The sequence below is a fragment of the Corythoichthys intestinalis genome, chromosome 13 (genome assembly GCF_030265065.1).
Source record: "Corythoichthys intestinalis isolate RoL2023-P3 chromosome 13, ASM3026506v1, whole genome shotgun sequence".
NCBI classification, from domain to species: domain Eukaryota; kingdom Metazoa; phylum Chordata; class Actinopteri; order Syngnathiformes; family Syngnathidae; genus Corythoichthys; species Corythoichthys intestinalis.
Genome location: NC_080407.1, coordinates 13,640,087 through 13,653,802, shown reverse-complemented (window position 1 = coordinate 13,653,802; position 13,716 = coordinate 13,640,087). Strand labels below are relative to the sequence as shown.

Genomic DNA, 13,716 nt, shown 5'->3' with positions numbered 1-13,716 from the left:
TAAAATAATTTATTTGCAAATCATGGAGGAAAATAAGTATTTAGTCAATACCAAAAGTTCATCTCAATACTTTGTTATGTACCCTTTGTTGGCAATAACGGAGGCCAAATGTTTTCTGTAATTCTTCACAAGCTTTTCACACACTGTTGCTGGTATTTTGGCCCATCCTTCCATGCAGTTCTCCTCAAGAGTGATTTTTTGGGGCTGTCGTTGGGCAACACGGACTTTCAACTCCCTCCACAGATTTTCTATGGGGTTGAGATCTGGAGACTGGCTAGGCCACTCCAGGACCTTGAAATGCTTCTTATGAAGCCACTCCTTTGTTGCCCTGGCTGTGTGTTTGGGATCATTGTCATGCTGAAAGACCCAGCCACGTCTCATCTTCAATGCCCTTGCCGATGGAAGGAGATTTTCACTCAAAATCTCTCCATACATGGCCCAATTCATTCTTTCCTTTACACAGATCAGTCGTCCTGGTCCCTTTGCAGAAAAACAGCCCCAAAGCATGATGTTTCCACCCCCATGCTCCATAGTGGGTATGGTGTTCTTCGGATTCAATTCAGTATTCTTTCTCCTCCAAACACGATAACCTGTGTTTCTACCAAAAAGTTGTATTTTGGGTTCATCTGACCATAAGACATTCTCCCAGTCCTCTTCTGGATAATCCAAATGCTCTCTAGCGAACCGCAGACGGGCCTGGACGTGTACTTTCTTCAGCAGGGGGACACGTATGGCAGTGCAAGATTTGAGTCCCTGGCGGCGCATTGTGTTACTGATAGTAGCCTTTGTTACTGTGGTCCCAGCTCTCTGTTGGTCATTCACTAGGTCCCCCCGTGTGGTTCTGGGATTTTTGCTCACCGTTCTTGTTATCATTTTGATGCCAAGGGGTGAGATCTTGCATGGAGCTCCAGATCGAGGGAGATTATCAGTGGTCTTGTATGTCTTCCATTTTCTAACGATTGCTCCCACAGTTGATTTCTTTACACCAAGCGTTTTACCTACAGTTGTGGTCAAAAGTTTACATACACTTGTGAAGAACATAATGTCATGGCTCTCTTGAGTTTCCAGTTATTTCTACAACTCTGATTTTTCTCTGATAGAGTGATTGGAACAGATACTTCTTTGTCACAAAAAACATTCATGAAGTTTGGTTCTTTAAAGACTTTATTATGGGTGAACAGAAAAAAGTGATCAAATCTGCTAGGTCAAAAATATACATACAGCAGCGCTAATATTTGGTAACATGTCCCTTGGCCATTTTCACTTCAATTAGGCGCTTTTGGTAGCCATCCACAAGCTTCTGGCAAGCTTCTGGTTGAATCTTTGACCACTCCTCTTGACAGAATTGGTGCAGTTCAGTTATATTTGATGGCTTTCTGACATGGACTTGTTTCTCCAGCATTGTCCACAAGTTCTCAATGGGGTTTAAGTCAGGACTTTGGGAAGGCCATTTGAAAACCTTAATTCTAGCCTGATTTAGCCATTCCATTATCACTTTTGATGTGTGTTTGGGGTCATTGTCCTGTTGGAACACCCAACTGCGCACAAGACCCAATCTTCGGGCTGATGATGTTAGGTTATCTTGAAGAATTTGAAGGTAATCCTCCTTCTTCATTATCCCATTTACTCTCTGTAAAGCACCAGTTCCATTGGCAGCAAAACAGCCCCACAGCATAATACTTCCACCACCGTGTTTGACGGTAGGCATGGTGTACTTGGGGTTAAAGGCCTCACCTTTTCTCCTCCAAACATATTGCTGGGCATTGTGGCCAAACAGCTCGATTTTTGTTTCGTCTGACCACAGAACTTTCCTCCAGAAGGTCTTATCTTTGTCCATGTGATCAGCAACCAACTTCAGTCGAGCCTTAAGGTGCCGCTTTTGGAGCAAGGGCTTCCTTCTTGCACGGCAGCCTCTCAGTCCATGGAGATGCAAAACACGCTTGACTGTGGACACTGACACCTATGTTCCAGCAGCTTCTAATTCTTGGCAGATCTGCTTTTTGGTGATTCTCGGTTGAATCTTCACTCTCCTGACCAATTTTCTCTCAGCAGCAGGTGATAGCTTGCGTTTTCTTCCTGATCGTGGCAGTGACAAAACAGTGCCATGCACTTTATACTTACAAACAATTGTTTGCACTGTTGCTCTTGGGACCTGCAGCTGCTTTGAAATGGCTCCAAGTGACTTTCTTGACTTGTTCAAGTCAATGGTTCGCTTTTTCAGATCCATGTATGTATATTTTTGACCCAGCAGATTTGATCACTTTTTCTGTTAACCCATAATAAAGTCATAAAAGAACCAAACTTCATGAATCTTTTTTGTGACAAAGAAGTATCTGTTCCAATCACTCTATCGGAGAAAAATCAGAGTTGTAGGAATAACTGGAAACTCAAGAGAGCCATGACATTATGTTCTTCACAAGTGTATGTAAACTTTTGACCACAACTGTATATATATGTATATAAACAGGAGTGGAAACAAAGGCACACATCCCAATCCACCAACATCGTGCCATAATTAATATTAATAGGCCCGATAATATATAATGTTATTTGCTTTATTGGGATGACGTCATAATTCCTCTTATCGGACCGATAATTATCATGCACCTCTAAAAATGAGCGACCCACAAGACACTTTTATTTACTCTTTTAACTCTTACCTTCAGCATGAGGCCATCCACTTTGATGTCAACATGCTCGTCGGTTTTCTGTGAGTCATTGAGCTTGTATATCTCCATGAACTGCTCCAGACTCTGCCGTAGGTCCAACGCGAACAAGTTGATCCACACCAGGCTACGTGGGTCCAGAACTAGCTGCAGCGCGTTCAGTTGTGCGTACAGATTGGGACACGGGACTGATGGGGTGCAAATCATTCAAAAGTTGGTCAATAGATGGAGCCACCACAAGCTTACCGCTTGTGCCACTTTAGGTTGGAGAAGCAGGTCTTACTGGGATAGTCTTTTCCATCTGGGAAGTAGTACTCTGTGAACTCAATGTGGACTGCCGGCATCTCAGGAGGAAGGTACAAGGACTTCTTATTGCAGGAGATCATGGTCTTGGGGCTGGAGCGACGTTGATCTGCCGTGGACACCTGCAAACCCCAAATACGGAGTCAGTGGGAGCGCCTGTTCACGGTTAGCACCCGGAGCTCACCTGGTAAATGCTGAAGTCGGCCATCCTGAGGACCACCGAGCTGGACATGAGCTGCGTCTTGGGGCTCTGTGGCAGCGGGCTGAAGGACGAGGTGGAGGACGTGTTGATCTTCCCTTTGGAGATACAAGGACAAAAAAATAAGGTCAACACAGTGCTTTGATCGGAACGACCGAGGGGAGATGACCTAGCCACACGCGAGGTGTGTAACACCGCACTGAACCGTGCGCACGCACACACACCGTGGTACCTGACTCAAGGCACCAGCAGCACTGCGTGTGTGGGCTCCATTCTACCAGGGGTCCATCTGCCTCCCTAGGCCCAATTGGCCAATACACATCGTCCCTAAGGGACACTGAGGACAGAAAACCCACTGTGTGTGTGTGTGTGTGCGTGTAGGTCATTTATGCGTACTGTTAACGGAAGCGTGTTTACCAGGAGAGCTGTGCACGGAAGCTTGCTGGCCTCGCACTGCACTCTTCAGCATCTCAACGTTGGACTTGAACTCGTCCAGGAGGCTCCGCGCCCAACCCTCCCGTGTTTTGGTGGCCTCGCTGTAGTGTAGCCAGTGGGTGCAACTGTCACCTGAAAAAAAATATTATATTTGTTAAAAAAAAAATTTTTTTTAAGTTTTAATTTAAGCATAGACTTCATAATGTATTGATGGGGTGTGGGGCCGATTCATAGGAGGCCTATCTCCGTCAAAGCTGACCAAGTGGAAACACAGACAGTGAAAATTCTTGTGAATAAATGCTTAAATCCCCGAATTCTTTATAGATATGGACGTAAAACAGTCTCGATTCTTGGTTAAAAGCAAAAAAAAAACAAAAAAAAAAGTGCAGTTAGCGTTTATTTTACGTAAATATGTCAAAGTACAATGCTAGTCTGTTAGTGAAAGTAGCTAGCGGCCGCCTGATGAAACTGAGCTTTCCCGGTGAAATTCTTTTGAATAAATGCTTAAATCCCCGAATTCTTTATAGATATGGACGTAAAACAGTCTCGATTCGTGGTTAAAAGCAAAAAAAACAGGCAGTTAGCATTTATTTTATGTCAAATGTGCTGCTAGTCTTTGAGCCAGTGTGGCGCTGCCTTATCCCCGCTAAGAGCTTTTTCCGTGGAAAATTCTTGTGAATAAATGCTTAAATCCCTGAATTCTTTATAGATATGGAGGTAAAACAGTCTTGATTCCTGGTTAAAAGCCCCCCCAAAAAATAAAAAATAGTGCAGTTAGCATTTATTTTACGTAAATATGTTGGATCTGCTGCCAGTTAGCTCACTGTGGCGCCCCCCTTAGTACAACAGTCTCCATTATTGGTTAAAAGCAAACAAAAGGGGCAGTTAGCATTTAAGCAAATTAGAGGCCGCCATATCACAAAGAGCTTTTTCCGTTGAAAATTCTTGTGAATAAATGCTTAAATCCCTAAATTCTTTATAGAAATGGACGTAAAACAGTCTGGATTCTTGGTTAAAAGCAAAAAAAAAAAGTGCAGTTAGCATTTACTTTACGTAAATATTGCAGACTATGACGCTAATCAGTAAGTAAATTAGCGGCCGCCATATCACAAACAGAGAGCTTTTTCCGTTGAAAATTCTTGTGAATAAATGCTTAAATCCCTGAATTCTTTATAAATATGGACGTAAAACAGTCTGGATTGTTGGTTAAAAGCAAAAAAAAACCCAACAAAAAAAACGGGCAGTTAGCATTTATTTTACGTAAATATTGCCAAATATGATGCTAGTCAGTAAGTAAATTAGCGGCCACTATATGTAAACAAAGAGCTTTTTTCCGTTGATAATTCTTGTGAATAAATGCTAAAATACCTGTATTCTTGAAAGATATGGACGTAAAACAGTCTCGATTCTTGGTTAAAAGCAAAAAACAGGCAGTTAGCATTTATTGTACGTAAATCTTGCGAACTATGATGCTAGTCAGGTAGCAAATTAGCGGCCGCCACATGTAAACAAAGAGCTTTTTCCGTTGAAAATTCTTGTGAATAAATGCTTAAATACCTGTATTCTTTATAGGTATGGACATAAAACAGTTTCCATTCTTGTTTAAAAGCAAAAAAAAAAAAAACACGTGCAGTTAGCATTTATTTTACGTAAATATTGCGAACTATTATGTTAGTCAGTTAGCAAATTAGCGGCCGCCACATGTAAACAAAGAGCTTTTTCCGTTGAAAATTCTTGTGATTAAATGCTTAAATACCTGTATTCTTTATAGGTATGGACATAAAACAGTTTCCATTCTTGTTTAAAAGCAAAAAAAAAAAAAACACGTGCAGTTAGCATTTATTTTACGTAAATATTGCGAACTATTATGTTAGTCAGTTAGCAAATTAGCGGCCGCCATATGTAAACAAAGAGCTTTTTCCGTTGAAAATTCTTGTGATTAAATGCTTAAATACCTGTATTATTTATAGATATGGACGTAAAACAGTTTCCATTCTTGGTTAAAAGCAAAAAAAACTTTCCGTTAGCATTTATTTTACGTAAATATTGCGAACTATGATGTAGTCAGTAAGCAAATTAGCGGCCGCCACATGTAAACATAGCTTTTTACGTTGAAATTTCTTGTGAATAAATGCTTACATCCCTAAATTCTTTATAGATATGGACGTAAAACTGTCACAATTGTTGGTGAAAAGCAAAAAAAAAAACAACAACATGCATTTAGCATTTATTTTACGCAAATATTGTGAGCTACGATGCTAGTCAGTTAGCAAATTAAGGGCCGCCATATGTAAACAAAGAGCTTTTTTCCGTTGAAAATTCTTGCGATTAAATGCTAAAATCCCTGAATTCTTGATAGATATGGACGGAAAACAGTCTCGATTCCTGGTTAAAAGCAAAAAAACGGGCAGTTAGCAGTCATTTTATGTAAATATTATCGTATAAATATAATATAGAGTAAAATCCCAATGCTGTAGCGGCTAATTTCTGCCATTGATTTTTTTCACGTTTCAAAATGCATGCATGGTATGAAAAATATGATAATTACCTTGAATCCTCAAACAAATCACTCCTGAGACAACCGTCCTTGTTTGTATGCAGTACAGCGTTCGTACTTTTTCAACCTAAATCCAGCGTTAGATCGCTGCATGTGACCGACTGCTAATAAATGAAGCGGAGTGTGCTAATAAATGAAGCGGAGTGTGGGACGGTGTGAAGCAGTGAATGGCGAATGTGTCAGGTCAACACATTATGAAGTCTATGTTATAAGTTAGTGGGATCACACCTGCTCTGTGGAAAGGGTAATAGTCTAGCGTGATGGAGCTGAAGGACAGCTGCATGGCTCCTCCGGTGATCCTCTTGTGTATGACTGGGGAGAAAAAAGACGACAATCCCGTTCAGAAAACATAACAGAAGAACCAGTGCGAGCGTCGGATTTCTTGCTACCTTTGTCGGCGGCGTGGATGTCGTCGCAGATGTGCAGGTCCAGGTGCGTGATCTGCAGGTGGTGCGACGTCTCGCACACGTCGTAGGCGCTAAATAGTTTGGCCATAGTGTCGCATTGCTCGGCGGCCGCGGGAGTCTGCTGGGCACGCACCTGTTGGGCTAAATGCGGCCCAGGCGACGCCTGAGCGGCGGAAACGGTGATTCAAATCCATAGGTAAATAAGTGACGCGTGAGCGCTCGCCTTACCTGCTCCTCGGTAGCCAAGCTCTTCCTCTGCTGCGCTGACTTTTCCATGGCCTCACTGAGAGACTTGGCGTACTGCACCATGGCTTTGAGCTGCGAGTCAGTCAGCACCCACAGCAGGTCGTCCAGGATTAGAACCAGCTTGGACGCCACCACGTTGCAGTCCTTCATCTGCAACGCAAAGAGCACTCGTCAATGAACATGCCGTCAGTGTTTTCCAATGACATCATAATGCCTTACGCGTCGCTTGAGCGTCACGCGGATCTTGGACTGGTTGGTGATGAGGCGGATAGGCGCGCTCAACATGTCGTGCTCAGCGCTTTGGATGGCGTCTGCTTCGATGCGGATCATCTGCCAGCTGATCTCCTTGAACGTCAGGAGCTGAAACACAAACGAGACATGGCGAAGCTTGAGGAACTCATCAATTAATTTATTTTTCACATTTACAATGCTGGCCAAAAGTATTGGCACCCCTGCAATTCCGTCAGCTAATGCTCAATTTCTCCCAGAAAATGATTGCAAATTACAAATGCTTTGATTCAGATTCAGAGATTTATTTGTCATTGACACCAGCTCTCTCAAGATGATCACAGATGACAACGAAATTCCGTTCGATGAGTGAGCATCGGGCCGCTGCAGACGTTTCGCGCCGCCAGCTTCTCTCTCTTCTTCAGAAATTACAGAGCAAGTTACAAGTAGAGCAGTTACAGAAGTTACAGTACACATATAGATCATACAACATAGCAGGGATATAACAAGACGCACAGGTCAAGTGCAGGGATTTTTTGTACGTAAAATAGGACAACTACCAGTCATGGCTGGCATGCACAAATTTATCAGTATTTGTACGTGTCTGTAGACAAAATAATAATCGCAGGGCCATGCGACCGGTCAATTGCGCTGAGAGACCAACTAATCAGATCCAATTTCGTATGAGACCAGCAACAGTTGATCTACAGAGGAAATACAAAAAAGCAGACAGACTAGACTGAGAAAGAAAGGAGGAGCACGGAGGAAACACGTCCGCCCCCGTCGAAAGTAGTAACATCTTCATTTATTTTGCTTGCAATGAAAAAACACAAAAACGAATGAAAAAAAAAAAAAATCGTTATTATTTTACACAAAACTCGAAAAATGGGCCGGACAAAAGTATTGGCACCCTCAGCCTAATACTTGGTAGCAAAACCTTTCGCCAAAATAACTGCGAACAACCGCTTCCGGTATCCATCAATGAGATTCTTGTGATTCTCTGCTGGAATTTTAGACAATTCTTCTTTGGCCAACGGCTCCAGGTCTCTAAGATTTGAAGGGTGCCTTCTCCAAACTGCCATTTTCAGATCTCTCCAGAGGTGTTCTATGGGATTCAGGTCTGGACTAATTGCTGGACACTTTAGAAGCCTCCAGTGCTTTCTCTCAAACAATTTTCTAGTGCTTTTTAAAGTGTGTGTTAGGTTATTGTCCTGCTGGATGACCCATGACCTCTGTGGGAGACCCAGCTCTCTCACACTGGGCCCTACATTATGCTGCAAAATTTGTTGATAGTCTTCAGGCTTCATAATGCCATGCACATAGTCAAGCAGTCCAGTGCCAGAAGCAGCAAAGCAACCCCAAAACATCAGGGAAACTCTGCCATATTTGACCGTGGGGACCGTGTTTTCTTTGAAGGTCTCTTTTTTCCAACCTGTAACCTTTATGTTGATGCCTTTTGCCAAAAAGTTCTACTATTGTCTCATCTGACCAGAAAACATTCTTCCAAAATGTCTTTGGCTTTCTCGGGTAAGTTTTGGCAAACTCCAGCCTGGCTTTTTATGTCTCTAGGTCAGAAGTACGGTCTTCCTGGGTATCCTACCATAGAGTCCCTTTTCATTCAGATGTGATGGATAGTACGGGTTGACACTGTTGTACCCTCAACAGACTGCAGGACAGCTTGAACTTGTTTGGATGTTAGTCGAAGTTCTTTATCCACCATCCAATTTTTCTTTTCTGTCCACATCTAGGGAGGTTAGCCACAGTGCCATGGGCTTTCCACTTATTGATGACACTGTGCACGGTAGACACAGGAACATTCAGGTCTTTGGAGATGGACTTGTAGCCTTGAGATTGTCAATGCTTCCTCACAATTTTGCTTCTCACGTCCTCAGACAGTTCTTTGGTCTTCTTTCTTTTCTCCATGCTCAATGTGGTACACACAAGGACACAGGTTGAGTTAACTTTAATCCATTTTAACTAGCTGCAAATGTAATTTAGTTATTACCACCACCTGTTATGTGCCACAGGTAGGTAACAGGTGCTGTTAATTACTCAAATTAGAGAAGCATCACATGATTTTTAAAGGGTGCCAATACTTTAGTCCTGCCCATTTTTGGAGTTTTATGTGAAATGATAATGATTTAATTTTTTTCCCCCCATTCTTTTTTGTGTTTTTTCATTGCAAGCAAAATCAATGAAGATATTACTACCAAAGCATTTGTAATTGCAATCATTTTCTGGGAGAAATTGAGCATTATCTGACAGAATTGCAGGGGTGCCAATACTTTTTGGCCAGCACAGTAGGTCTTTCTTTGGTACCTCTCCCCGTTGAGGGTCCTGTATGCGTGTGAAGCGCAGGTCGCTGATGCTCCAGCTGGTGTTGACGCTGTACACCTGCAGCTGGGAGAGCTCGAAGGAGGCGTTGAAGGCTTTGGCGCTGATCCGGATGACAATGGAGTTGATGGAAAGCGACATGCCCTCAACCACCTTCTCAGCGAAGCCATACTCGCTGCCGACGGCGGGACACGGACATGTCAGTGAGGAGGGACTTGGCCTCATATTTTTGGAGGTCACGAGCTCACCTTTGACCGGAAGCAGTCGCAATAGGGGAAGGTCCGTTGGGGGGACGGGGTTCATCGCATGTGCTCATTTCCATTTCTACTTTATCAAGTGTCTGGAACAATAAGAAAAAAAACATGATCACTTTTCTCTATATGGCATTCTTCAGCATTAACGAGCAGTGTGAAACCCACCAGAGAAATGGGATGAGTCTTTAACTTGGTCCATGGGATCTGTTGTGGAATGGCAAAGTTAAAATTACTTCAGTAGCATGTCAGACATATATGTACATTTGCAATGTATGCCAGCGTACACGAATGGCGGCTTTGTTGCAGCACACGCGGTTGATGGCCAGCCAGGTGGGAAGGTCCAGCAGACTCTGCAGAACCTCCTCATCCAGTTCCAGGTTAGTGAGCTGGCCCTCACCCTTCAGGGTGCTCAGGTTGATCTTGTCGGGTGAAAGGTTCTTGGCAAACCTGGTGTTGACAATAAGAATGGGCTCTTTAAACGAAATACAGTGGGGGATATAAGTATTTAGTCAATCACCAATTGTGCAAGTTCTCCTACTTGAAAAGATTAGAGAGGCCTGTAATTGTCAACGTGGGTAAACCTCAACCATGAGAGACAGAATGTGGAAAAAAAAACAGAAAATCACACTGATTTTTAAAGAATTTATATCCAAATTAGAGTGGAAAGTGAGTATTTGGTCACCTACAAACAAGCAAGATTTCTGGCTGTCAAAGAGGTCTAACTTCTTCTAACGAGGTCTAACGAGGCTCCACTTGTTACCTGTACTAATGGCACCTGTTTTAACTCATTATCGGTATAAAAGACACCTGTCCACAACTTCAGTCAGTCACACTCCAAACTCCACTAGGGCCAAGACCAAAGAGCTGTCGAAGGACACCAGAGACAAAATTGTAGACCTGCACCAGGCTGGGAAGACTGAATCTACAATAGGTAAAACTCTTGGTGTAAAGAAATCAACTGTGGGAGCAATTATTAGAAAATGGAAGACATACAAGACCACTGATAATCTCCCTGAGGCTCGATGCAAGATTTTAGCCCGTGTCGTCAAAATGATAACAAGCACGGTGAGCAAAAATCCAAGAACCACACGGGGGGACCTAGTGAATGACGTACAGAGAGCTGGGACCACAGTAACAAAGGCTACTATCAGTAACACAATGCGCCGCCAGGGACTCAAATCCTGCACTGCCAGACGTGTCCCCCTGCTGAAGAAAGTACACGTCCAGGTCCGTCTGCGGGTCGCTAGAGAGCATTTGGAATATCCAGAAGAGGACTGGGAGAATGTGTTATGGTCAGATGAAACCAAAATCAAACTTTTTGGTAGAAACACAGGTTCTCGTGTTTGGAGGAGAAAGAATACTGAATTGCATCCGAAGAACACCACACCCACTGTGAAGCATGGGTGTGGAAACATCATGCTTTGAGGCTGTTTTTCTGCAAAGGGACCAGGACGACTGATCTGTGTAAAGGAAAGAATGAATGGGGCCATGTATCGAGAGATTTTGAGTGAAAATCTCCTTCCATCAGCAAGGGCATTGAAGTTGAGACGTGGCTGGGTCTTTCAGCATGACAATGATCCCAAACACACAGCCAGGGCAACAAAGGAGTGGCTTCGTAAAAAGCATTTCAAGGTCCTGTAGTGGCCTAGCCAGTCTCCAGATCTAAACCCCATAGAAAATCTGTGGAGGGAGTCGAAAGTCCGTGTTGCCCAACAACAGCCCCAAAACATCACTGCTCTAGAGGAGATCTGCATGGAGGAATGGGCCAAAATACCAGCAACAGTGTGTGAAAAAGCTTGTGAAGAGTTACAGAAACCGTTTGGCCTCCGTTATTGCCAACAAAGGGTACATAACAAAGTATTGAGATGAACTTTTGGTATTGACCAAATACTTATTTTCCCCAATTATTTACAAATAAATTCTTTAAAAATCAAACAATGTGATTTTCTGTTTTTTTTTTCCCATTCTGTCTCTCATGGTTGAGGTTTACCCATGTTGACATTTTCAGGCCTCTGTAATATTTTCAAGTGGGAGAACTTGCACAATTAGTGGTTGACTAAATACTTATTTGCCCCACTGCATGACCATACCAACCTTCTTTACATTAAGGTTAATGGCCATGATCAACATTTTGGAACACAGTCCTTTCAGTGTTTGCACAATGTTCATCAGGGTTGCTCTTTGTTTGGAGCAAACAGACTAAAACACACAACATGGACGCCAATGTCCTCTGTGCTTCTCACCCAAACCAAGGCCTTACAGTGGAATGTCTCAATAAAACTGTAGTTTTACTGACTGGACAAGCGCTGTCATCAAAATATTTGAAATAAAAACACGAATATAGAGCATGAAGCCTGAAACACAATGCAGGAGTTTCTTTGCAGTCCACACCTCCTCCTTCTACAAGTGGCGTCACATTCCTCTCCAATTCTGTAAATTATTTAGCTGAGGTAACCTGCATGCTGACACACACACAGACAGACAAGCGTGAAAAAGTTTTAGAAAAAAAAAAGTCGTCAAGACGCAATGGAACGATAAAAACAATCAAAGGCAGAGGATTGTGGTTCTAATATGGAACTGTATGTTTTGGATTTCATATACAGTGGTATGAAAATGTATCTGAACCTTTTGGAATTTCTCACATTTCTGCATAAAATCACCATCAAATGTGACCAGACCTTTGTCAAAATCACACAGATGAAAAAACAGTGTCCGCTTTAACTTAAACCAACCAAACATTTATCAGTTTTTTATATTTTAATAAAGAAACAATGACAAAGGGGGAAAGTAAGTAAATGAACCATCACATTTAATACGTTGTGCCCCCCCCCTTTGGCAGCAATATCTTCAACTAGATGCTTCCTGTAGCTGCAGATCAGTCTGGCACATCTATCAGGACTAATATTGGCCCATTCTTCTCTGCAAAACTGCTGTAGTTCAGTCAGATTCCAGGGATGTCGTCTTTTGGTCATGCCACAGCATTTCAATGGGGTTTAAGTCTGGACTTTGACTTGGCCACTCCAGAACGTGTATTTTGTTCTTCTGAAACCATTCTAAAGCTGATTTACTCCTGTGTTTTGGATCAATTTTCTTGTTGCAGCATCCATCCTCTTTTTAGCTTCAACTGTCTGACAGACAGCCTCAGGTTGTCCTGCAAAACATCCTGATAAACTTTTGAATTCATTCAATTGTTGTTGTCCAGGCCCTGACGCAGCAAAACAGCCCCAAATCATGGTGGTCCCTCCACCATGCTTCACGGTGGGGATGAGGTGTTGATGGTGGTGAGCTGTTCCATTTTTCCTCCACACATGACGTTGTGTGTTACTCCCAACCAAGTTTTCATTAGTCCAAAACATATTTTGCCGAAAGTTCTGTTGAGTGTCCAAGTGCCTTTTTGCGATCATTAAACGAGCAAGATTTTTTTTAGACAGCAGTGGCTTCCTCCGTGGAGTCCTCCCATGAACACCATTCTTGGCAATAGTTTTACATATAGTTGATGTGTGCACAGAGATACTGGACTGTGCCAGTGATTTCTGTAAGTCTTAAGCAGACACTCTGGGGTTCTTTTTTTACCCATCTGTGTATTCTGCGCTGAACTCTTGGCGTCATTTTTGGTGGACGGCCACTCCTTGGGAGAGAAGCAACAGTGCCAAACTCTTAATGAACATCCAGACTTTTAGAGATGGTTTTGTATCCTTTTCCAGCTTCAGACAGTCAGATAATGCTTCTCATCAAGACAATTCTTACCAGGTGTGTTCTTTATAGTGGGCAGGGCAGCTTTAAACCACTCATCAGTGATTGGGCAAACACCTGACTAAAATTGTTTGGTAAAAATTGGTTTCAATTGCTCTTTAAGTCTCTTTGGGCAGAGGGTTAGCTTACTTATTTTCCCCCTTGTGTCATTGTCTGCATGCTGTCAATAAAATAAAAAACAACCTTGTAATCACTACATAATCTGAATGTCAAAAATTGTTATTTGATATTTTCTGCGTCCTATGGTAAACTGGGGGCAGGTTTCAATAAGCTTTGGCTTCTCCCATCTGCCCTTTAGTTTCGGGTTGAATTAGTTGTAAACACATATAAATGC

At 42.6% G+C, this 13,716-nt stretch overlaps 1 protein-coding gene across 3 annotated transcripts in view; it reads right to left on the bottom strand.

Moving 5' to 3' along the window:
• bltp3b (bridge-like lipid transfer protein family member 3B) overlaps positions 1 to 13,716 on the bottom strand; it is a 31,873-nt gene that overhangs the window by 14,176 nt on the left and 3,981 nt on the right. For all 3 annotated transcript variants that reach the window (XM_057856111.1, XM_057856113.1, XM_057856114.1), the window contains exons 2-13: positions 9,914 to 10,076; positions 9,795 to 9,833; positions 9,624 to 9,715; positions 9,361 to 9,550; positions 7,033 to 7,173; positions 6,796 to 6,963; positions 6,550 to 6,730; positions 6,389 to 6,472; positions 3,586 to 3,735; positions 3,154 to 3,266; positions 2,950 to 3,091; positions 2,661 to 2,854 (exon numbers count right to left, since the gene is read on the bottom strand). In XM_057856111.1, coding sequence (XP_057712094.1) covers positions 2,661 to 2,854; positions 2,950 to 3,091; positions 3,154 to 3,266; positions 3,586 to 3,735; positions 6,389 to 6,472; positions 6,550 to 6,730; positions 6,796 to 6,963; positions 7,033 to 7,173; positions 9,361 to 9,550; positions 9,624 to 9,715; positions 9,795 to 9,833; positions 9,914 to 10,076 — 1,657 coding nt within the window. The remainder of the gene's footprint in view (positions 1 to 2,660; positions 2,855 to 2,949; positions 3,092 to 3,153; positions 3,267 to 3,585; positions 3,736 to 6,388; positions 6,473 to 6,549; positions 6,731 to 6,795; positions 6,964 to 7,032; positions 7,174 to 9,360; positions 9,551 to 9,623; positions 9,716 to 9,794; positions 9,834 to 9,913; positions 10,077 to 13,716) is intronic.